This window comes from Xenopus tropicalis, chromosome 6, assembly GCF_000004195.4.
Source record: "Xenopus tropicalis strain Nigerian chromosome 6, UCB_Xtro_10.0, whole genome shotgun sequence".
Taxonomy (NCBI): domain Eukaryota; kingdom Metazoa; phylum Chordata; class Amphibia; order Anura; family Pipidae; genus Xenopus; species Xenopus tropicalis.
Window position 1 is genome coordinate 2,870,615 of NC_030682.2, and position 23,824 is coordinate 2,894,438.

At 48.4% G+C, this 23,824-nt stretch overlaps 1 protein-coding gene across 1 annotated transcript; it reads right to left on the minus strand.

The window, feature by feature from the left end:
• Positions 1-9,822: 9,822 nt before the first annotated feature.
• znf665 (zinc finger protein 665) lies at positions 9,823-18,806 on the minus strand. Its single transcript, NM_001171537.1, has 2 exons — positions 18,755-18,806; positions 9,823-11,493 (listed from the first exon to the last, which is right to left on the minus strand). Exon 2 carries the CDS (start codon positions 11,343-11,345, stop codon positions 10,134-10,136), a length of 1,212 nt encoding a protein of 403 aa, NP_001165008.1. The 5' UTR covers positions 11,346-11,493; positions 18,755-18,806; the 3' UTR covers positions 9,823-10,133.
• Between the last annotated feature and the right edge of the window lie 5,018 nt (positions 18,807-23,824).

Here is a 23,824-nt window from a genome sequence, read left to right on the forward strand (position 1 = left end):
GCGATTGTTCGAAAATGGAAGGAGCACAAAATGACCATCAATCGACCTCGCTCTGGGGCTTCACGCAAGATCTCACCTCGTGGGGTGTCAATGATTCTGAGAAAGGTGAAAAAGCATCCTAGAACTACACGGGAGGAGTTAGTTACTGACCTCAAATTAGCAGGGACCACAGTCACCAAGAAAACCATTGGAAACACATTACACCGCAATGGATTAAAATCCGGCAGGGCTCGCAAGGTCCCCCTGCTCAAGGCGGCACATGTGCAGGACTGAAGTTTGCCAATGAACACCTGAATGATTCTGTGAGTGACTGGGAGAAGGTGCTGTGGTCTGATGAGACCAAAATAGAGCTCTTTGGCATTAACTCAACTCGCTGTGTTTGGAGGAAGAAAAATGCTGCCTATGACCCCCAAAACACCGTCCCCACCGTCAAGCATGGGGGTGGAAACATTTTGCTTTGGGGGTGTTTTTCTGCTAAGGGCACAGGACAACTTATTCGCATTAACGGGAAAATGGACGGAGCCATGTATCGTGAAATCCTGAACGACAACCTCCTTCCCTCTGCCAGGAAACTGAAAATGGGTCGTGGATGGGTGTTCCAGCATGACAATGACCCAAAACATAGAGCAAAGGCAACAAAGGAGTGGCTCAAGAAGAAGCACAGTAAGGTCATGGAGTGGCCTAGTCAGTCTCCGGACCTTAATCCAATAGAAAACCTATGGAGGGAGCTCAAGCTCAGAGTTGCACAGAGACAGAAACCTTAGGGATTTAGAGATGATCTGCAAAGAGGAGTGGGACCAACATTCTTCCTAAAATGTGCGCAAACTTGCTCATCAATTACAAGGAACGTTTGGCCTCTGTGCTTGCAAACAAGGGCTTTTCCACTAAGTATTAAGTCTTTTTTTGTTAGAGGGTTCAAAAACTTATTTCACTCAATGAAATGCAAATCAGTTGCTATCTTTTATTTCAAGTTATTTTTTCCATTTTCCTTTTGATGTGCTATCTGCCACTGTTAAAATAAACCTACCATTGAAATGATACTGTTCTGAGACTTTTCATTTCTTTGTCATTGGACAAACTTACAAAATCAGTGAGGGGTCAAATCATTATTTCCTCCACTGTACACATTACAAAATGAGAGGCACTCCCCAATGGTACGATACCTAGGTGCCAGAGCGAGAAAATCAAATACAGTGTCGGAAGCGCTCTTAGGCTTTACACAATAATGCAAAAAAGGCAAAATATGAGAAAAAATCCGGCGGGGAAGTTTATTAGATGCGACGTTTCAGTCCTATACAGGGACTTTCGTCAGGGATTGTGCGTCAGCGTGCAGTACAACATTAAGAAGCGTGTTTTGGCGCCAACAGAAGGCGTATCATAGCAACCATACATAAACAGAACATTGTGCACACATAAAAAGACAAAATAGCAAGAAATAAATAAAATTGTATCAAGCACATGGCTGGTGTGGTTACTGAGCCTCGCCTGCGCAGCCCTGCAAGGACGCACTCATGTTACTCACATATGGTAAACAGACCACTTCAAATCGCTCGGGCAGCGGGTTGTGCGGATCGTGTTGCCAGGTAGCGATGGCCATAGAAACAGAAAGTCCCTGTATAGGACTGAAACGTCGCATCTAATAAACTTCCCTGCTGGATTTTTTCTCATATTTTGCCTTTTTTGCATTATTGTGTAAAGCCTAAGAGTGCTTCCGACACTGTATATATATATATATCACATTTCACAGGAAAGATATCGCACTCACAGGTCTTAGTTGAAGAAAAACGATGATTTATTTTCACAGCATACAACTGACGTTTCGGCTGCTACCGCAGCCTTTGAGAAAGACTGCGGAAGCAGCCGAAACGTCAGTTGTATGCTGTGAAAATAAATCATCGTTTTTCTTCAACTAAGACCTGTGAGTGCGATATCTTTCCTGTGAAATGTTTTCTGAATTTTTGATACTGCACCCAGGCGTTCATTGTTCGCTTAAACGTGAGTGCCAGCTTTCTACAGACTATATATATATATATATGAGAGAGAGAGAGAGAGAGAGAGAGAGAGAGAGAGAGAGAGAGAGAGAGAGAGAGAGAGAGAGAGAGAGAGAGATGCACATAAATCAGTTTAGTCTGCAGCAAGTGTCTACATTAATTGTTAATCAGCCAGGCATGGATTTAATATGTGGCCGATATTATAGGGGTGAGGTGGTAATTCTAGCAAGGTTTGTGGGTGTGGGTTGGCTATTGGGGGGCTGGGACTCTAGCCTGTGTGTGGGGTTTGTGGGTGTGGGTTGGCTATTGGGGGGCTGGGACTCTAGCCTGTGTGTGGGTGTGGGTTGGCTATTGGGGGGCTGGGACTCTAGCCTGTTTGTGGGTGTGGGTTGGCTATTGGGGGGCTGGGACTCTAGCCTGTGTGTGGGGGTTTGTGGGTGTGGGTTGGTTATTGGGGGGGCTGGGACTCTAGCCTGTGTGTGGGGTTTGTGGGTGTGGGTTGGCTATTGGGGGGCTGGGACTCTAGCCTGTGTGTGGGGTTTGTGGGTGTGGGTTGGTTATTGGGGGGCTGGGACTCTAGCCTGTGTGTGGGGTTTGTGGGTGTGGGTTGGCTATTGGGGGGCTGGGACTCTAGCCTGTGTGTGGGGTTTGTGGGTTGGCTATTGGGGGGCTGGGACTCTAGCCTGTGTGTGGGGTTTGTGGGTGTGGGTTGGCTATTGGGGGGCTGGGACTCTAGCCTGTGGGTGGGGTTTGTGGGTGTGGGTTGGCTATTGGGGGGCTGGGACTCTAGCCTGTGTGTGGGGTTTGTGGGTTGGCTATTGGGGGGCTGGGACTCTAGCCTGTGTGTGGGGTTTGTGGGTGTGGGTTGGCTATTGGGGGGCTGGGACTCTAGCCTGTGTGTGGGGTTTGTGGGTGTGGGTTGGCTATTGGGGGGCTGGGACTCTAGCCTGTGTGTGGGGGTTTGTGGGTGTGGGTTGGCTATTGGGGGGCTGGGACTCTAGCCTGTGTGTGGGGTTTGTGGGTGTGGGTTGGCTATTGGGGGGCTGGGACTCTAGCCTGTGGGTGGGGGTTTGTGGGTGTGGGTTGGCTATTGGGGGGCTGGGACTCTAGCCTGTGTGTGGGGTTTGTGGGTGAGGGTTGGCTATTGGGGGGCTGGGACTCTAGCCTGTGTGTGGGGTTTGTGGGTGAGGGTTGGCTATTGGGGGGCTGGGACTCTAGCCTGTGTGTGGGGTTTGTGGGTGAGGGTTGGCTATTGGGGGGCTGGGACTCTAGCCTGTGGGTGTGGGTTGGCTATTGGGGGGCTGGGACTCTAGCCTGTGGGTGTGGGTTGGCTATTGGGGGGCTGGGACTCTAGCCTGTGGGTGGGGGGGTGGCTATTGGGGGGCTGGGACTCTAGCCTGTGGGTGGGGGGGTGGCTATTGGGGGGCTGGGACTCTAGCCTGTGGGTGGGGGGGTGGCTATTGGGGGGCTGGGACTGAGCAGGGGCCCCTGTGTGGGCGGAAGTGAGGGAATGGGACTGAGCAGGGGCCCCTGTGTGGGCGGAAGTGAGGGAATGGGACTGAGCAGGGGCCCCTGTGTGGGCGGAAGTGAGGGAATGGGACTGAGCAGGGGCCCCTGTGTGGGCGGAAGTGAGGGGGACTCAGGGAAATACCCAATGACACTTTAGCAGAGATATAAACACAAACACACGGCACTCACAGGGTTACAGTAACGGGGCACAATCTCTCTCACAGGCAGAAGCTGATTCTCTCTCAGCACAACCGGCACCCGGAAGTGACGCAATCCCCTCCAGCCGAGGCGCCTCACTCAGCCAATCAGAGGCCCGTGTCAGACTTTCCCGCTTGAAGCCATTCGGCGTCTCCATAGCAACCTCCCTCCCCCCAGCTGTGTAACATTAACCCTCAGCCCGGCGCTGCCTGAGTCTCACACACGGCCCCCCCGCCAGTAAATGAGTCCCCGGCAGGGAGGGGCCCGCTCAGCCGATAATGAGCCGTGTGTGGGGCTGGAAGTGTCGGTCCCACCGGGGCAGCCCGAGTGCCTGTCAGGTGATGCTTTGAAGACAAAACTTTGCGCGGGAATCACTTACTGGGAGAATGGGAATGTCCCGCATTGTGCGGCTCTGTCACTTCATGCCCCACCCAATCCCTTGCTTCCCTTCCCCCCATGTGACTTTCCTCCCGCTGCCTGCAGGGTCCTAATGCCCCCGGCTCCTCTCCCCTCACAGAAACCAGCACAGGAGCCAGACTAACACTGCACTCCCTCTCACAGGCTGCTTTACTGCCATTTATAGCTTACTGGTCCCAGTACCATATTACACTAAAGCAGAACTAAACCCTGGATAAAAGCAATATGGCTAGAAATGCCACAGACATTTGCAATTGGTCTTCATTTTCTATTATTTCAGTTATTATTCGGCAGCCAATTGGTTGCTAGGATACAAATTACCTAAGCTTTTTAGCCCAAGGGATCTGGTTAAACAAGAACTATGGGCGGGGGGTCCCCAAACTGCGGCCCATGGGCCGGATACAGCCCCCCAAGGTCATTACCCCGCCCATGCCTGCTGGGGCCGAGGGTCTCACTGAGAGAGACAGGTAGCAGCCAGGGGGGAGATGCAGCGGGGGCCGGGGGGAGGGACTAAGAATAGTCGGACCCCCAAAAGTTTGAGGAGCCCCAATATAAAAAGTCCTATTCCTATTAAAGGGGAACAATCAGGAAATATGTTTTCATAGTATTCAATATATAAAGTCCATACAAACACTTTGAGAATTTATAGTTATGGCTAATTATTAATGCAGCCCCCCATCCCCCTGACTCTCCGGCTCCCGGGGGGGGGGCGTTAGTGACGCAGAAATGTGTGAGTGACAGAGCAGAGGGAAAGCTGATTGGCTGCTGCGTCATCAGGCCACACCCCTCAACAGCAAACACGGGTAAAGGGGAAGTAAAGGAATGGAGCCGGGCTGGGGGCTGATGGAGCTGCATTTGTACATATAACCAGGGCTGTGCAGTCGGTAGATAAATTCTCAGTTTCTGATACTCCCGACTCCGACTCCTCTGTTTTTAATATGCTAATGCAGTGCTGTCCAACTGGCGGCCCACTTTAAATGGTATCAGTACTGAGATTAACTGCCCCCCTGCATGGTTCTCACCTCAGATTCAGGCTGTAACCCCCCTGTATTATTTAAACATCTAATCCCCTGTACTGTTCACACCTTTTAATCCCTGCATTGTTCCCCTCTGCATTGTTCACACCTCCTGCTCAGGCTGTAATCACCCACATTGTTCCCCTGTTCACACCTCCTGCTCAGGCTGTAATCACCCCCATTGTTCCCCTGTTCCCACCTCAGGCTCAGACTGTAATCACCCACATTGTTCCCCTGTTCACACCTCCTGCTCAGGCTGTAATCACCCACATTGTTCCCCTGTTCACACCTCCTGCTCAGGCTGTAATCACCCACATTGTTCCCCTGTTCACACCTCCTGCTCAGGCTGTAATCACCCACATTGTTCCCCTGTTCACACCTCCTGCTCAGGCTGTAATCACCCACATTGTTCCCCTGTTCACACCTCCTGCTCAGGCTGTAATCACCCACATTGTTCCCCTGTTCACACCTCCTGTTCAGGCTGTAATCACCCACATTGTTCGTCTGTTCACACCTCAGACATTGTAAGTACTGCCTGGCCTATGCTGCCTGTGTATAGTCAGCATAGGGAAGGCAGAGTATGGCACATAGGCAGCATAGGGCAGGGAGAGTATGGCACAAATAGGCAGCATAGGGCAGGGAGGGTATTGAACACACAGGCAGCATAGGGCAGGGAGAGTATATGGCACACACAGGCAGCATAGGGCAGGCAGAGTATGGCACACACAGGCAGCATATGGCAGGCAGAGTATGGCACACACAGGCAGCATATGGCAGGGAGAGTATGGCACACACAGGCAGGGTAGGGCAGAGTATGGCACACACAGGCAGCATATGGCAGGCAGAGTATGGCACACACAGGCAGCATATGGCAGGGAGAGTATGGCACACACAGGCAGGGTAGGGCAAAGTATGGCACACACAGGCAGCATATGGCAGGGAGAGTATGGCACACACAGGCAGGGTAGGGCAGAGTATGGCACACACAGGCAGCATATGACAGGCAGAGTATGGCACACACAGGCAGGGTAGGGCAGAGTATGGCACACACAGGCAGGGTAGGGCAGAGTATGGCACACACAGGCAGGGTAGGCAGAGTATGGCACACACAGGCAGCATATGACAGGCAGAGTATGGCACACACAGGCAGGGTAGGGCAGAGTATGGCACACACAGGCAGCATATGGCAGGCAGAGTATGGCACACACAGGCAGGGTAGGGCAGAGTATGGCACACACAGGCAGCATATGGCAGGCAGAGTATGGCACACACAGGCAGGGTAGGGCAGAGTATGGCACACACAGGCAGCATATGGCAGGCAGAGTATGGCACACACAGGCAGGGTAGGGCAGAGTATGGCACACACAGACAGCATATGGCAGGCAGAGTATGGCAGACACAGGCAGGGTAGGGCAGAGTATGGCACACACAGGCAGCATATGGCAGGGAGAGTATGGCACACACAGGCAGGGTAGGGCAGAGTATGGCACACAGGCAGCATATGGCAGGGAGAGTATGGCACACACAGGCAGGGTAGAGCAGAGTATGGCACACACAGGCAGCATAGGGCAGGCAGAGTATGGCACACACAGGTAGCGTAGGGCAGGCAGAGTGCTGCCTGTGTGTGCCATATAATCTTTCTACCCTATGGTGCCTGTGGGAGGTGAACCTGGCAGGGGTTTGTTCTGGGAGTTTGTTAGCAGTTGGAAATAGCCATTAAATGGTCCCTAAGGTGTGTAATTATATGCTGGGGGTTGCTGTGCTATCCACAGGGGAGGAGGAGTCATATGGATTTTAGGGTGTGTCTTAATATGACATAATATAATTTTTTCACATATGAATGATGGTTGATATCCCTGCAGTGAGGACCAAGCCTTTGGGTTTTTGCTGCACTACCACCATTGTGATAAAATGGGTGTGGTTTGAAGTGGGTGTGGTTTAAAAAGGGGGGAGTGGTCAAAACTGGCTTCCATTAGCGGCCCTCCACCATGTATGCGCGAGAAATTCCGGCCCTCGGCACCGCAGAAGTTGGACAGCACTGTGCTAATGTATTTTATACATCCAGGAAGGGGCAGGGGGGAAGGGGCACTTAAAACACGACTGAACTGATAATAAACTGATAGACAATTGTATCTATACTCCTACTCCTAATGATTTCCCTAGAATCCCATAGTCATGTTTAAAGTTTTAGCTAACATTACAGCTGAATTGCAGCAGTTTTTCAAATGTTTTAAAGCTTCAGTCTTCACGTATACAGGTATTTCTAGTTATCAGTGAGAGTTAGGCTGGTTCCCAGTGGAACCCGACGCAGTGGAGCTGCCGCACCCATTGAGTGAAGCATACAGCCAATGAAAAGCTTCATGGTCACTCAACGTGTTGGTTTATGCACTGAGTGCATTGGGCTTTATTCTTATAGCAGAGAAGTAATTAATTATGACTGTTTGTGAATTGGGACATTTAAACTTGCTTTATTTTTTTTTTTTTTTTATTCCCATTTAAATTTAGTAGGAGTCGGAGTCGGTTCATTTTTTGCCGACTCCGACTCCGACTCCAGGTACCCAAAATTGCCTCCGACTCCTCGACTCCACAGCCCTGCATATAACAGTAACGCAACTTGTTGTTTATATCCATTATATCCACATATATATATATATACACAGCACTTCAGGCCCAGCAGGCTTACACATGCAGATACAAATCTTACTTTAGTATCCAGATACAGGGGTAACAAACGAGTGTATAACTCTGTACAACTGTGTGTGTTCAGCCACATAGACTCCTGTATGTTGGATTCACAGACACCTCTCTATGTCTCTCAGTCAGAGCTCCCCTGTAGGCTGACTGGCCAGGCTTTCAGGCTTCTTGATTGGCCAGCTGAGTCGAATCCCTCTGCTACAAATATCCGTATATTCTATTGATTCTGTTGCACACATATAGAGAGGGAGCGCAATGTTATTGCACAAACAGTAACGCAAGTTTATTTATAAGTTATACAAAAGGCAAACTGTAGCTTTATAGGAATAAAATGCCCTGAAGTTATTGTTTCACTACAACTCCCAGCATCCCCTGCAGCTCACTGGGCATGTATGTGTGTAATTGCTGGGCCTTTGTGCCAAATCACTCGGTCGCTGCTGCTCAGAAAGGCAACTGATATGCGGCTTCTGCCATGTTTTTCTCATAAATAACCAGGAAATAAAGTTCTAGGTGTTAGAGACTCGGGGAGAGGGAAAGCGCCAGACAGTGTGAGGGGGAATTGGGCTGAATTTTTAGACCTTCTTCAAAGTCTTTACCAGGTTTTCAATATCAGAAGGGAAAGAGGGGCAGGTGGGGGTTGTACTTTAGCTGTCAGTCAAGAATGCTTGGCCCCTCCCACTCCTCTCTGCTCAGAACCCAAACTGCCCGTCAGTACTGAGCCAAGTTGGGCAGATTCCAAATCGTGATACTTCCCCTTTAACTTCTCAATTCCTCTTAACTCTTTATTTTTTTTTTATAGGTAAATATTTGTATTCCTGTTCTACCACTTTCTAGCTGTTGGGAGGGGGTCACTGACCCCGGCAACCAATAACCATTGCTCTGTGAAGCTACAATGTTTTCTTGTTGTTGTTACTTTTTATTCCTTATCTCTCTCTTCACACCATCTCCCATCCATCTTCCAGTCTCTCATTTAAACCAGCTGAGTTGTTAGGGTGTACCGAGCCCTAGCAACCAGACAGCTGCCGACATTCAACTATATGGTATGGGCATCCCAGCAGAAATACATGCAGACCTGCCCAGCCTTAGCTACAATAATATAATCCTCTTTTATCTAAGAGAATGTGACATGGTCAGAGCCAAGTTGGTATATTCCAAGGATGAGCCCACTTGGCAGGAAGTAACAACTCAGTCACAGACACCAGGAAGTACAACTAATCTACTAATGGGTAACTATAACTAATTAGCCATACTGCGCAACACTAGCCTTTGACTGCTGATATTAGAGAATATAAACTACTGGCCAACTACCACAGGATCCTAGGGCTCCAGCCCTGAGTATTAAAGGGGAACTAAACTCTAATAAAAGAATATGGCTAAAAATTGCATCATTTATATCCTATATTTACTGCGCCAGCCCAAAATTTCAGCATCTCAATAGCAGCAACGATCCTGGTCTTTACAGTGGGTGCTGGTTTCCATTTGGGCTAAACATTAACCCTATCTGTAACAATGGCCCCTTTATTGGGGCTCCCTATAGATCCTCTCAGGTCCCTGTCTGGGTTTCACATGAGGGGTGAGCGTGTCCTAACGGTCCCTGCCAGAAGCACAGTAGGAGGGGGAGAGCCAATCACAGCCCTGCACTCACACAAGCACAGACAGGCTTCAGTTCCCTATCAGGTCAGCCTAGCTGCTGATTGGTTCCTATCCTACAGTGTCGCTGCCCCCTGCACAGCCTGGGAAAGGAGGAAGCAGGAAGTGGAACAGATAGGCGGGGCTAGTGGGGTTTTGGGATAAATTTTTGGGCACAACATTGTTTTCCACATAATATTTCCCCTTTAAGTTGGCACTCAGCCCTAGATATTCCCACGGCATCAAAAACATTTTTCATTTAGGAAATTTCCCATGGAAAAGGTGTAATTGCCCTTAAGCACATAGAGAATGCACCGAACTCTAAGAAGCACTAAAATAAACATAAAACGAGGAATAAACAACTGAAATATTGCATTACATTTATTGAGGAATATATTTTACATACAAATAACCCCATAGTGTGTGGGTTGGTACCTACAGATATGATTGGCAGCTCCAATGGCCAATAGGCAATGTTGGAATGGGAGAATATGGAGGAGAAATCAGTGACTGTATCTCTTCCCCTGTATGAATGTTCTGGGGGAGGTGATGAAACCTTCTATTGGGGAAACCCCATTCTGTGCAAGTGAATGGTTTCTCCCCGGTGGGGATGACGGAGTTGCTGGTTGGACTTTTGTAGAATAAGGTTTCCCGAATTCCCTACACATGAAAGTTGCTCTCACGCATGAATTCTCTGGTGTTTGGTAAGGTTTCCGTTTGAAACAAAACTTTTCCCACATTCTGTGCAAGAAAATGGTTTCTCCCCTGTGTGAACCGTGTAATGGCTGTTAAGCTTGGCCTTTGTGGTGAAACTTTTCCCACATTCTGTGCAAGAAAATGGTTTCTCCCCTGTGTGAACCGTGTAATGGCTGTTAAGCTGGCTCTTTGTGGTGAAACTTTTACAACATTCTGTGCAAGAAAATGGTTTCTCCCCTGTGTGAACCGTGTAATGGCTGTTAAGCTGGCTCTTTGTGGTGAAACTTTTCCCACATTCTGTACAAAAAAATGGTTTCTCCCCCGTGTGAACCTTGTAATGGCTGCCAAGCTTGGTCTTTGTGGTGAAACGTTTCCCACATTCTGTGCAAGAAAATGGTTTCTCCCCTGTGTGAACCTTGTAATGGTTGCCAAGCTGGCTTTTTGTGATTAAACATTTCCCACATTCTGTGCAAGAAAATAGTTTCTCCCCTGTGTGAATTCTCTGGTGTCTCTGAAAGTAGGTCTTGTTGGAGAAGCTTTTCCCACATTCCATGCACACAAATGGTTTCACCCCTGTATGAATCCTCTGGTGGCTGAGAAGGCTTCTCCTTTTATGGAATTGTTTATCACATTCTGTACATGCATAGGGTTTCTCCCCTGTGTGAATTAATTGGTGTTGTGTAAGGAGTTGCTTTTGCCTGAAACTTTTCCCACATTCCGTGCACATGAATGGTTTCTCCCCCATGTGAATTAATTGGTGTGCTGTAAGCCGATGCTTTTGCCTGAAACTTTTCCCACATTCCGTGCACATGAATGGTTTCTCCCCTGTGTGAATTAATTGGTGTGCTGTAAGCTGATGCTTTTGCCTGAAACTTTTCCCACATTCCGTGCACATGAATGGTTTCTCCCCTGTGTGAATTAATTGGTGTGCTGTAAGGCTTTGCTTTTTCCTGAAACTTTTCCCACATTCCGTGCACATGAATGGTTTCTCCCCAGTGTGAATTAATTGGTGTTCTGTAAGCCGATGCTTTTCCCTGAAACTTTTCCCACATTTCGTGCACATGAATGGTTTCTCCCCAGTGTGAACTCTGTAATGAATAGTAAGTTTGTTTCTTCCTGAGAATCTTTTCCCACATTCTGGGCATTCATGTGGTGCCACTGAGGGAAGTTCCATCTGGGAGTTGGGAATGCTCATTGCACTAAAGCTTTTTCTCAGTCGGATACAGATTTTTCTCCCCAATGTGTGGATTTCCTGGTGTTGGAGAAGTTGCACGGTCTAATGGCCTCTTGTCTTTATCCAAAGAATCAGAGAATTGTCAGCTTCTGGGGCTTCTGTGCCTCTTCTGTTTTTAAGTAAATAAGTAAAAGGGTAAGAAAAAAGAAAATTTTAGTCAATAATAATGTTTTATCATTTTGCATTTTAGCCACTCAAGTTTTTGTTACCCCAATGTTTCTATATATCTGTAACCTTGTTGTGGGCTAAGGGGGCCCAGTCTGAAGGCCAGTTAGGGGGGGATTTGGGGTGAGTGCTTATTTGTGCCCTGGGTACCCCTGGAACTATAGCGGGGTGACTGTTACCCCAATGTTTCTATATATCTGTAACCTTGTTATGGGCTAAGGGGGCCCAGCCTGAAGGCCAGTTAGGGGGGGATTTGGGGTGAGTGCTTATTTGTGCCCTGGGTACCCCTGGAACTATAGCAGGGTGACTGTTACCCCAATGTTTCTATATATCTGTAACCTTGTTATGGGCTAAGGGGGCCCAGTCTGAAGGCCAGTTAGGGGGGGATTTGGGGTGAGTGCTTATTTGTGCCCTGGGTACCCCTGGAACTATAGCGGGGTGACTGTTACCCCAATGTTTCTATATATCTGTAACCTTGTTATGGGCTAAGGGGGCCCAGCCTGAAGGCCAGTTAGGGGCGGATTTGGGGTGAGTGCTTATTTGGGCCCTGGGTACCCCTGGAACTATAGCGGGGTGACTGTTACCCCAATGTTTCTATATATCTGTAACCTTGTTATGGGCTAAGGGGGCCCAGCCTGAAGGCCAGTTAGGGGGGGATTTGGGGTGAGTGCTTATTGGTGCCCTGGGTACCCCTGGAACTATAGCGGGGTGACTGTTACCCCAATGTTTCTATATATCTGTAACCTTGTTATGGGCTAAGGGGGCCCAGCCTGAAGGCCAGTTAGGGGGGGATTTGGGGTGAGTGCTTATTTGTGCCCTGGGTACCCCTGGAACTATAGCAGGGTGACTGTTACCCCAATGTTTCTATATATCTGTAACCTTGTTATGGGCTAAGGGGGCCCAGCCTGAAGGCCAGTTAGGGGGAGATTGGGGTGAATATTACAAATAATAATATACAATAAAATAATCATGGAAAATGGCAAAACACCAGTTACAGAAACCACATAAATATCACAAAGACAAACCCACAAAGACAAACGGAGAGCAGATCCCAGGGGCCCCAAGCCCCCCAGTAAGTGCAATACAGCATTAAACAAAGGGAGCCCGCGCCCCAATAAATCCCCCCAACATGAATAAATGAGCCATAAGCACAGTATGACATAAGGGCACAAAAGCAATAAGTGAGCAGTATGAGAGGCAAACAAATAGGCAAATCAGTAGCCACAAGCTGAGCCCAGTGGCACAGAATTCAGGGATCAGTGCCAAGGAAACACTGATATAGTTACCTGTCCTTGGGCAGAGTCTCCTCATTAGCCTGCAGAGCCCCTGTACCCTGTACCCACACGTCTCTTCCCCAAACTAACTCAGCTCTCATTCCCGCAGCTTTTTAGCCCATTTTGGATCCCACCCTCTATGGGCGGGGCCTTTGGGGGAAAAGGTTCCTCCCACAATATGGAAAGGAAGGCTGATGGGTTCCTGTACTCTAACGCCCTTCATTAGCATAGTCACATGTTTATCAAAGGCAGGTAATTAGCATGGGATAACGAGAGGGTGGAGCCTTAATTTGCCCCCTGGGGGGAAACTATGTAACACAATAAAGGGGCAGCCTCACTCCCCAGGGGGGAAATTACTCCAACGTTCAGTGGTGCATTAAACAGAGACTGAAGTTAATAGAAGTCACATGGCAGAAGCCACCTGGGAGACTAAGAATATGCCCAGCAGCACGTTATATTGTTCCATTAACCCTTTCACTGCCAGAAGTGGAACTTCTACTGCCAGACAGTTTTTGAACATTTTGCACTGTTTGACTTTAGGGACTTTTCCTCGGGGGGACTTTTAGTTTACCCAGGAAAACGATATATCGTTTTTTTCGGGACATCCTAATCTTTCAAAATATGGTGGAATTTTTGTGTAATTCCAATTCTGTAACAAGATATAGGCTTCTAAATGTCTAAAAAAAAATTTAAAAAAATATTTTCCATAATATAAACACATACACCAGAAACAAAAATTATTTTATGCACTAAAATACACCTGATTTGGAAAGTCCCATGTCTCCTGAATGTGCAAATACCAAATATATATAGTTTTATGGAGATTTCTCACTTGTATAGGTCACAAACTCCCAGCAGTACACTACCAAATTCCCAAAGCACTGCTCCAGAAAGCTGCATACTTTAGATTTCAAGGCCAAAAATTCCACTAACAGAAGGTTTATCCCAGAAAATTGTATATTTTTGGAAAGAACAGATTCTGGGGAATCCAGAATAGGCACAACTGTCTGTCTGCTCCAAATTATCAAGTCGCAATGCTTTCCTAAACTTATTGGTTTTTATCAAAACTTGTGATTTTTTTTAAAAATCGCTTCAAAGCTTCCAGTCTATAGTATCTTATCTCCTACAGGTCATAAAGTAACCAAATAAAACCCCCTAAATATGAACGCCAGGGGTCCCCTGAACAGTTTGATGCCCAATATGTATAGGTTTACTAAACTATGTGGGGTACAGGGGAACCCAAATGAAAATAGTGCATATGAATTTTCACGAATGACGCTCCGGCTCCTGCAGTTTTTGCACCCGGTATGTGTATTATGTGCCATAAGACCCCCTAACAGTACGGAGACCCTAAAAAACCATATATTTTCTGAAAGTACACATTCTGACAAAACAAAAATGGGTGAATACATCTTTCTACTGCAAACTACCAAACTACAAAGCTATGCTAAACAGAATGGTTTTTATAATGTTTCTGAAAATTGTTACAAAGCTTGCATTTTGCCCCATTGTGTACCCCACATTTCATAATGTACCAACATAAAACCCCCTAAATATGAATGCCAGGGGTCTACTGAACAGTTTGATGCCCAATATGCATAGATTTACTAAACTATGTGGGGTACAGAGGAAGCCAAATTGAAATAAAGCAGACAAAATGTCCATGTGCTAGACAAGTAACAAAGAACAATATGAAATGCAGTAAAATCGCTAAAATCCCTCCCACAAAAAACTAAAATCAATGTTTTTTTTTTTTTCCTAGTGATATCTGCAATAGAATCACAGTTTGAGTATTCTGGCTTGGGCACATTAGGTTTACAGACAAAGTAAAGCAAACAACAACTATGCATAACTGAAAATGCAATAAAATGGCACTAAAATCACAGAAAATGTAATAAAAACACAAAAATAATACACAAAAGGTATTGCGCAGTGCGGTTAGCGAATACACTATCCGCAATGGCAATAAAACATTTTTTTTAGGCAAGAATAAAAACGATGCGATAAAAAAAAAAAAAATACAAAAGTGAGTGAGTAAGTGAGTGTGTACATGGCAAAATCTGTATTGTGTGCATGTGTGTGTGCAAGTAACTGTGAGTGTAAGTGTGTATTAGTGTAATATGTGTGTGAATGTGTGTTTGTGTGTGTAAGTAGCACATACTTGGGGTCCATGGAGCTGCAGATCGCTGGAATCGCTGGAGATCAGACGCAGGCAGAAGATGCAGGCGCAGCAGCAGGAACGGTAACAGGAAGCAGGGGGGCGGAGGGGGGCGCGCAGGAAGGAAGGGAGAGAGGAGAAAAAGTCTGGCACGTAGAATATACGTGCCCAACTTTTTCTAAGGGGCCCCTGGGCGATCGCACCCCAGGGGCCTCTAGTTACCCCCCTCTGCGCATTGCCTAGGGGGTTCCTTACCTTCCGCTTGTTCTCTGCGCTCGGACTAAGCAGCGAGCGCAGACAACAAGCGAAAGGTAAATAAAACGTAGCTACGTGCTGGGCATTCAACGCCTTTTTATAGCAGCACGTAGGAGCTACGTGCGTGGCAGCCAAAGGGTTAAATGTGCAACTTGTTTGCTCTTTTAAAAAAACAAATTCCAGTTCTGCTGGAGCAGTGCCATTACATGATGCATTCTGGGAAAAAACAGGCTTTTCTCTGATAGCATGTAAATGTACTGGGACTCAATTTAAAAACACAGTGTAAAATAAAGAGTTTTCAAATGCTGTAGCAGTAATATATATATATATATATAGATACAGCTGGGCACAGGAATAATACATGGAATTCACTACTATTATTACATGGTTTAGCCCAGGAAGCGCATGGAACATCCCAAATCCTTCCCTTTACAGATAAATGATAGATCCTCTCGTCATTTTTGGGGAAACTCAATAAATCAGCCCAAACACTACTTTTTCAGCCCATTCCTTCTGTATTTAGATGAGTACAACTCATTGGCACAATGTTGTTTTTCCCACAATACTTCCCCTTTAATCTGATACTGACTGTCAAATGAGTCCAACAGGACCGGCTTATGTTCCCATAAGGAGTTATAGTCATTATATCATTGGCCAGTCCATACACTCAGGCGGGCCTACTAATAGCCACGCCCCTTCTGCATCCCTGAGGGAGAAGCCAGTTACCCGATGCCCCTGCACCCTGTGATAGAGAGTCAGCTCTTCTGGCTAAAATTTGGATTTACTTTATTTTGTAACAGATTTTTGTACAAATTCACTGTTATATCATTTACATTATTAAACCTAAAATGTAATACGTTTTGGGCTTCATACAGGGGTGTCGCCCTGGGCACCGGCCCTCCCCCTGGGCACCGCCCCCCCCTGCCCCCGGGCACCGCCCCTCTGGTGCCTAAATACAAATACACCCCGGGGTATCTGGGTGCCTTAACCCTCTGAAGGCTGTATGGGAATAGGCAACCATTTAACTGCTAGTAGGAAGTGTGTCACATTAACCCCTTAACTACTAGAGTGCTTGGCATCTCTCATCGCTAGAGTTCCCACCTCACCCCTTTAATAGCGGCCGCATATTAAACCCACATGGTGCCTGGCTAATTAGCAATTAATGTAGATGCACGGCTGCACATAAATCAGTTTAGTCTGCAGCAAGCCTCTACATTAACTGCTAATCAGCCAGGCATGGATTTAATATGTGGCCGATATTATAGGGGTGAGGTGGTAATTCTAGCAAGGTTTGTGGGTGTGGGTTGGCTATTGGGGGGCTGGGACTCTAGCCTGTGTGTGGGGTTTGTGGGTGTGGGTTGGCTATTGGGGGGCTGGGACTCTAGCCTGTGTGTGGGGTTTGTGGGTGTGGGTTGGCTATTGGGGGGCTGGGACTCTAGCCTGTGTGTGGGGTTTGTGGGTGTGGGTTGGCTATTGGGGGGCTGGGACTCTAGCCTGTGTGTGGGGTTTGTGGGTGTGGGTTGGCTATTGGGGGGCTGGGACTCTAGCCTGTGTGTGGGGGTTTGTGGGTGTGGGTTGGCTATTGGGGGGCTGGGACTCTAGCCTGTGTGTGGGGTTTGTGGGTGTGGGTTGGCTATTGGGGGCTGGGACTCTAGCCTGTGTGTGGGGTTTGTGGGTGTGGGTTGGCTATTGGGGGGCTGGGACTCTAGCCTGTGTGTGGGGTTTGTGGGTGTGGGTTGGCTATTGGGGGGCTGGGACTCTAGCCTGTGTGTGGGGTTTGTGGGTGTGGGTTGGCTATTGGGGGGCTGGGACTCTAGCCTGTGTGTGGGGTTTGTGGGTGTGGGTTGGCTATTGGGGGGCTGGGACTCTAGCCTGTGTGTGGGGTTTGTGGGTGGGGGTTGGCTATTGGGGGCTGGGACTCTAGCCTGTGTGTGGGGTTTGTGGGTGTGGGTTGGTTATTGGGGGGCTGGGACTCTAGCCTGTGTGTGGGGGTTTGTGGGTGTGGGTGGCTATTGGGGGGCTGGGACTCTAGCCTGTGTGTGGGGTTTGTGGGTGTGGGTTGGCTATTGGGGGGCTGGGACTCTAGCCTGTGTGTGGGGTTTGTGGGTGTGGGTTGGCTATTGGGGGGCTGGGACTCTAGCCTGTGTGTGGGGTTTGTGGGTGTGGGTTGGCTATTGGGGGGCTGGGACTCTAGCCTGTGTGTGGGGTTTGTGGGTGTGGGTTGGCTATTGGGGGGCTGGGACTCTAGCCTGTGTGTGGGGTTTGTGGGTGTGGGTTGGCTATTGGGGGGCTGGGACTCTAGTCTGTGTGTGGGGTTTGTGGGTGTGGGTTGGCTATTGGGGGCTGGGACTCTAGCCTGTGTGTGGGGTTTGTGGGTGGGGGGGTGGCTATTGGGGGGCTGGGACTCTAGCCTGTGTGTGGGGTTTGTGGGTGGGGGGGTGGCTATTGGGGGCTGGGACTCTAGCCTGTGTGTGGGGTTTGTGGGTGGGGGGGTGGCTATTGGGGGGCTGGGACTCTAGCCTGTGTGTGGGGGTTTGTGGGTGTGGGTTGGCTATTGGGGGGCTGGGACTCTAGCCTGTGTGTGGGGTTTGTGGGTGTGGGTTGGCTATTGGGGGGCTGGGACTCTAGTCTGTGTGTGGGGTTTGTGGGTGTGGGTTGGCTATTGGGGGGCTGGGACTCTAGCCTGTGTGTGGGGTTTGTGGGTGGGGGTTGGCTATTGGGGGGCTGGGACTCTAGCCTGTGTGTGGGGTTTGTGGGTGTGGGTTGGCTATTGGGGGGCTGGGACTCTAGCCTGTGTGTGGGGTTTGTGGGTGTGGGTTGGCTATTGGGGGGCTGGGACTCTAGTCTGTGTGTGGGGTTTGTGGGTGTGGGTTGGCTATTGGGGGGCTGGGACTCTAGCCTGTGTGTGGGGTTTGTGGGTGGGGGGGTGGCTATTGGGGGGCTGGGACTCTAGCCTGTGTGTGGGGGTTTGTGGGTGTGGGTTGGCTATTGGGGGGCTGGGACTCTAGCCTGTGTGTGGGGTTTGTGGGTGGGGGGGTGGCTATTGGGGGCTGGGACTCTAGCCTGTGTGTGGGGTTTGTGGGTGGGGGGGTGGCTATTGGGGGGCTGGGACTCTAGCCTGTGTGTGGGGGTTTGTGGGTGTGGGTTGGCTATTGGGGGGCTGGGACTCTAGCCTGTGTGTGGGGTTTGTGGGTGGGGGGGTGGCTATTGGGGGGCTGGGACTCTAGCCTGTGTGTGGGGTTTGTGGGTGTGGGTTGGCTATTGGGGGGCTGGGACTCTAGCCTGTGTGTGGGGTTTGTGGGTGTGGGTTGGCTATTGGGGGGCTGGGACTCTAGCCTGTGTGTGGGGGTTTGTGGGTTGGCTATTGGGGGGCTGGGACTGAGCAGGGGCCCCTGTGTGGGCGGAAGTGAGGGAATGGGACTGAGCAGGGGCCCCTGTGTGGGCGGAAGTGAGGGGGACTCAGGGAAATACCCAATGACACTTTAGCAGAGATATAAACACAAACACACGGCACTCACAGGGTTACAGTAACGGGGCACAATCTCTCTCACAGGCAGAAGCTGATTCTCTCTCAGCACAACCGGCACCCGGAAGTGACGCAATCCCCTCCAGCCGAGGCGCCTCACTCAGCCAATCAGAGGCCCGTGTCAGACTTTCCCGCTTGAAGCCATTCGGCGTCTCCATAGCAACCTCCCTCCCCCCAGCTGTGTAACATTAACCCTCAGCCCGGCGCTGCCTGAGTCTCACACACGGCCCCCCCGCCAGTAAATGAGTCCCCGGCAGGGAGGGGCCCGCTCAGCCGATAATGAGCCGTGTGTGGGGCTGGAAGTGTCGGTCCCACCGGGGTAGCAGCCCGAGTGCCTGTCACGTGATGCTTTGAAGACAAAACTTTGCGCGGGAATCACTTACTGGGAGAATGGGAATGTCCCACATTGTGCGGCTCTGTCACTTCATGCCCCACCCAATCCCTTGCTTCCCTTCCCCCCATGTGACTTTCCTCCCGCTGCCTGCAGGGTCCTAATGCCCCCGGCTCCTCTCCCCTCACAGAAACCAGCACAGGAGCCAGACTAACACTGCACTCCCTCTCACAGGCTGCTTTACTGCCATTTATAGCTTACTGGTCCCAGTACCATATTACACTAAAGCAGAACTAAACCCTGGATAAAAGCAATATGGCTAGAAATGCCACAGACATTTGCAATTGGTCTTCATTTTGTATTATTTCAGTTATTATTCGGCAGCCAATTGGTTGCTAGGATACAAATTACCTAAGCTTTTTAGCCCAAGGGATCTGGTTAAACAAGAACTATGGGCAGGGGGTCCCCAAACTGCGGCCCATGGGCCGGATACAGCCCCCCAAGGTCATTACCCCGCCCATGCCTGCTGGGGCCGAGGGCCAAATAACTTCTGCCATGTTTTTCTCATAAATAACCAGGAAATAAAGTTCTAGGTGTTAGAGACTCGGGGAGAGGGAAAGCGCCAGACAGGGTGAGGGGGAATTGGGCGGAATTTTTAGATCTTCTTCAAAGTCTTTTCCAGGGTTTTCATCAGACGGGAAAGAGGGGCAGGTGGGGGTTGGACTTTAGCTGTCAGTCAAGAATGCTTGGCCCCTCCCACTCCTTTCTGCTCAGAACCCAAACTGCCTGTCAGTACTGAGCCAAGTTGGGCAGATTCCAAATCCTGATACTTCCCCTTTAACTTCTCAATTCCTCTTAACTGCTTACTTAAATTATTGGTATTCCTGTTCTACCACTTTCTAGCTGTTGGGAGGGGGTCACTGACCCCGGCAACCAATAACCATTGCTCTATGAAGCTACAATCTTTTCTTGTTGTTGTTACTTTTTATTCCTTATCTCTCTCTTCACACCATCTCCCATCCATCTTCCAGTCTCTCATTTAAACCAGCGCTGAGTTGTTAGGGTGTACTGAGCCCTAGCAACCAGACAGCTGCCGAATTCAACTATATGGTATGGGCATCCCAGCAGAAATACATGCAGACCTGCCCAGCCTTAGCTACAATAATATAATCCTCTTCTATCTAAGAGAATGTGACATGGTCAGAGCCAAGTTGGTATATTCCAAGGATGAGCCCACTTGGCAGGAAGTAACAACTCAGTCACAGACACCAGGAAGTACAACTAATCTACTAATGGGTAACTATAACTAATTAGCCATACTGCGCGACACTAGCCTTTCACTGCTGATATTAGAGAATATAAACTACTGGCCAACTACCACAGGATCCTAGGGCTCAGGCCCTGAGTATTAAAGGGGAACTAAACTCTAATAAAAGAATATGGATAAAAATGCCATCATTTATATCCTATATTTACTGCGCCAGCCCAAAATTTCAGCATCTCAATAGCAGCAACGATCCTGGTATTTACAGTTGGTGCTGGTTTCCCTTTGGGCTAAACATTAACCCTATCTGTAACAATGGCCCCTTTATTGGAGCTCCCTATAGATCCTCTCAGGTCCCTGTCTGGGTTTCACATGAGGGGTGGGCGTGTCCTAACGGTCCCTGCCAGAAGCACAGTAGGAGGGGGAGAGCCAATCACAGCCCTGCACTCACACAAGCACAGACAGGCTTCAGTTCCCTATCAGGTCAGCCTAGCTGCTGATTGGTTCCTATCCTACAGTGTCACCGCCCCCTGCACAGCCTGGGAAAGGAGGAAGCAGGAAGTGGAACAGATGGGCGGGGCTAGTGGGGTTTTGCTGGAATTTCTCAATAAATCAGTCTGAAACACAATATTTTTTAAGAACAATCCTTCTCTATTTAGATGAGTACAACTCATTGGCACAATATTGTTTTCCACATAATATTTCCCCTTTAAGTTGGCACTCAGCCCTAGATATTCCCACGGCATCAAAAACATTTTTCATTTAGGAAATTTCCCATGGAAAAGGTGTAATTGCCCTTAAGCACATAGAGAATGCACCGAACTCTAAGAAGCACTAAAATAAACATAAAACGAGGAATAAACAACTGAAATATTGCATTACATTTATTGAGGAATATATTTTACATACAAATAACCCCATAGTGTGTGGGTTGGTACCTACAGATATGATTGGCAGCTCCAATGGCCAATAGGCAATGTTGGAATGGGAGAATATGGAGGAGAAATCAGTGACTGTATCTCTTCCCCTGTATGAATGTTCTGGGGGAGGAGATGAAACCTTCTATTGGGGAACCCCATTCTATGCGAGTGAATGGTTTCTCCCCTGTGGGGATGATGGTGTTGCTGGTTGGACTTTGTAGACTAAGGTTTCCCAAATTCCCTACACATGAAAGTTGCTCTCGCACATGAATTCCCTGGTGTTTGGTAAGGTTTCTCTTTGAAATGAAACTTTTCCCACAATCTGCACAAGCAAAGGGTTTCTCCCCTGTGTGAACCTTGCAATGGGCGCTAAGCTGGCTCTTTGTGGTGAAAAGTTTCCCACATTCTGTGCAAGAAAATGGTTTCTCCCCTGTGTGAATTAATTGGTGTTCTGTAAGGTGTTGCTTTCGCCTGAACTTTTTCCTACATTCCATGCAGATGAATGGTTTCTCCCCTGTGTGAATTAATTGGTGTTGTGTAAGGTCATGCTTTTGCCTGAAACTTATCCCACATTCCGTGCAAATAAATGGTTTCTCCCCTGTGTGAATTAATTGGTGTTCTGTAAGGTGTTGCTTTCGCCTGAACTTTTTCCCACATTCCGTGCACATGAATGGTTTCTCCCCTGTGTGAATTAATTGGTGTTCTGTAAGACATTGCTTTTGCCTGAAACTTTTCCCACATTCCATGCACATGAATGGTTTCTCCCCAGTGTGAATTCTGAAATGAATAATAAGTTTGGTTTTATCCAAGAATCTTTTCCCACATTCTGGGCATTCATGTTGTGCCACTGAGGGAAGTTCCATCTGGGAGTTGGGAATGCTCATTGCACTAAAGCTTTTTCTCAGTCGGATACAGATTTTTCTCCCCAATGTGTGGATTTCCTGGTGTTGGAGAAGTTGCACGGTCTAATGGCCTCTTGTCTTTATCCAAAGAATCAGAGAATTGTCAGCTTCTGGGGCTTCTGTACCTCTTCTGTTTTTAAGTAAATAAGTAAAAGGGTAAGAAAAAAGAGAATTTTAGTCAAGAATTAAGTTTTTTTCATTTTGCATTTTAGCCACTGTTTTTGTTACCCCAATGTTTCTATATATCTGTAACCTTGTTATGGGCTAAGGGGGCCCAGCCTGAAGGCCAGTTAGGGGCGGATTTGGGGTGAGTGCTTATTTGTGCCCTGGGTACCCCTGGAACTATAGCGGGGTGACTGTTACCCCAATGTTTCTATATATCTGTAACCTTGTTATGGGCTAAGGGGGCCCAGCCTGAAGGCCAGTTAGGGGGGGATTTGGGGTGAGTGCTTATTTGTGCCCTGGGTACCCCTGGAACTATAGCGGGGTGACTGTTACCCCAATGTTTCTATATATCTGTAACCTTGTTATGGGCTAAGGGGGCCCAGCCTGAAGGCCAGTTAGGGGGGGATTTGGGGTGAGTGCTTATTTGTGCCCTGGGTACCCCTGGAACTATAGCGGGGTGACCGTTACCCCAATGTTTCTATATATCTGTAACCTTGTTATGGGCTAAGGGGGCCCAGCCTGAAGGCCAGTTAGAAGGAGTTTGGGGTGAATATTACAAATAATAATATACAATAAAATAACCATGGAAAATGGCAAAACACCAGTTACAGAAACCACATAAATATCACAAAGACAAACCCACAATGACAAACGGAGAGCAGATCCCAGGGGCCCCAAGCCCCCCAGTAAGTGCAATACAGCATTAAACAAAGGGAGCCCGCGCCCCAATAAATCCCCCCAACATGAATAAATGAGCCATAAGCACAGTATGACATAAGGGCACAAAAGCAATAAGTGAGCAGTATGAGAGGCAAACAAATAGGCAAATCAGTAGCCACAAGCTGAGCCCAGTGGCACAGAATTCAGGGATCAGTGCCAAGGAAACACTGATATAGTTACCTGTCCTTGGGCAGAGTCTCCTCATTAGCCTGCAGAGCCCCTGTACCCTGTACCCACACGTCTCTTCCCCAAACTAACTCAGCTCTCATTCCCGCAGCTTTTTAGCCCATTTTGGATCCCACCCCCTATGGGCGGGGCCTTTGTTTGGGGGAAAAGGTTCCTCCCACAATATGGAAAGGAAGGCTGATGGGTTCCTGTACTCTAACGCCCTTCATTAGCATAGTCACATGTTTATCAAAGGCAGGTAATTAGCATGGGATAACGAGAGGGTGGAGCCTTAATTTGCCCCCTGGGGGGAAACTATGTAACACAATAAAGGTGCAGCCTCACTCCCTCAGGCACCTGTTTAACATGAATGTCCCACTGTCTGTGTGTGAGTTGGGCCTTTTCTCATTATTATTATTATTATTATCAGGTGAGAGTGGATCATTAGATGAAAAAGTCGCACAAAAAGTCACGTAAACATTTGTTGTGCGTAAAGCAAAGTTGCTGATTGACACACACGCTGGGTTCATATCTTTATTAGTACAACAATGCTTAATGTATACATGGGATCCTATGTGGTACCCACAACTATTCA

What these genes read in the sequence shown, in the direction of transcription:
- znf665 (NM_001171537.1), bottom strand. Translation starts at nt 11,345, where the DNA reads ATGAGCATTCCCAACTCCCAGATGGAACTTCCCTCAGTGGCACCACAT.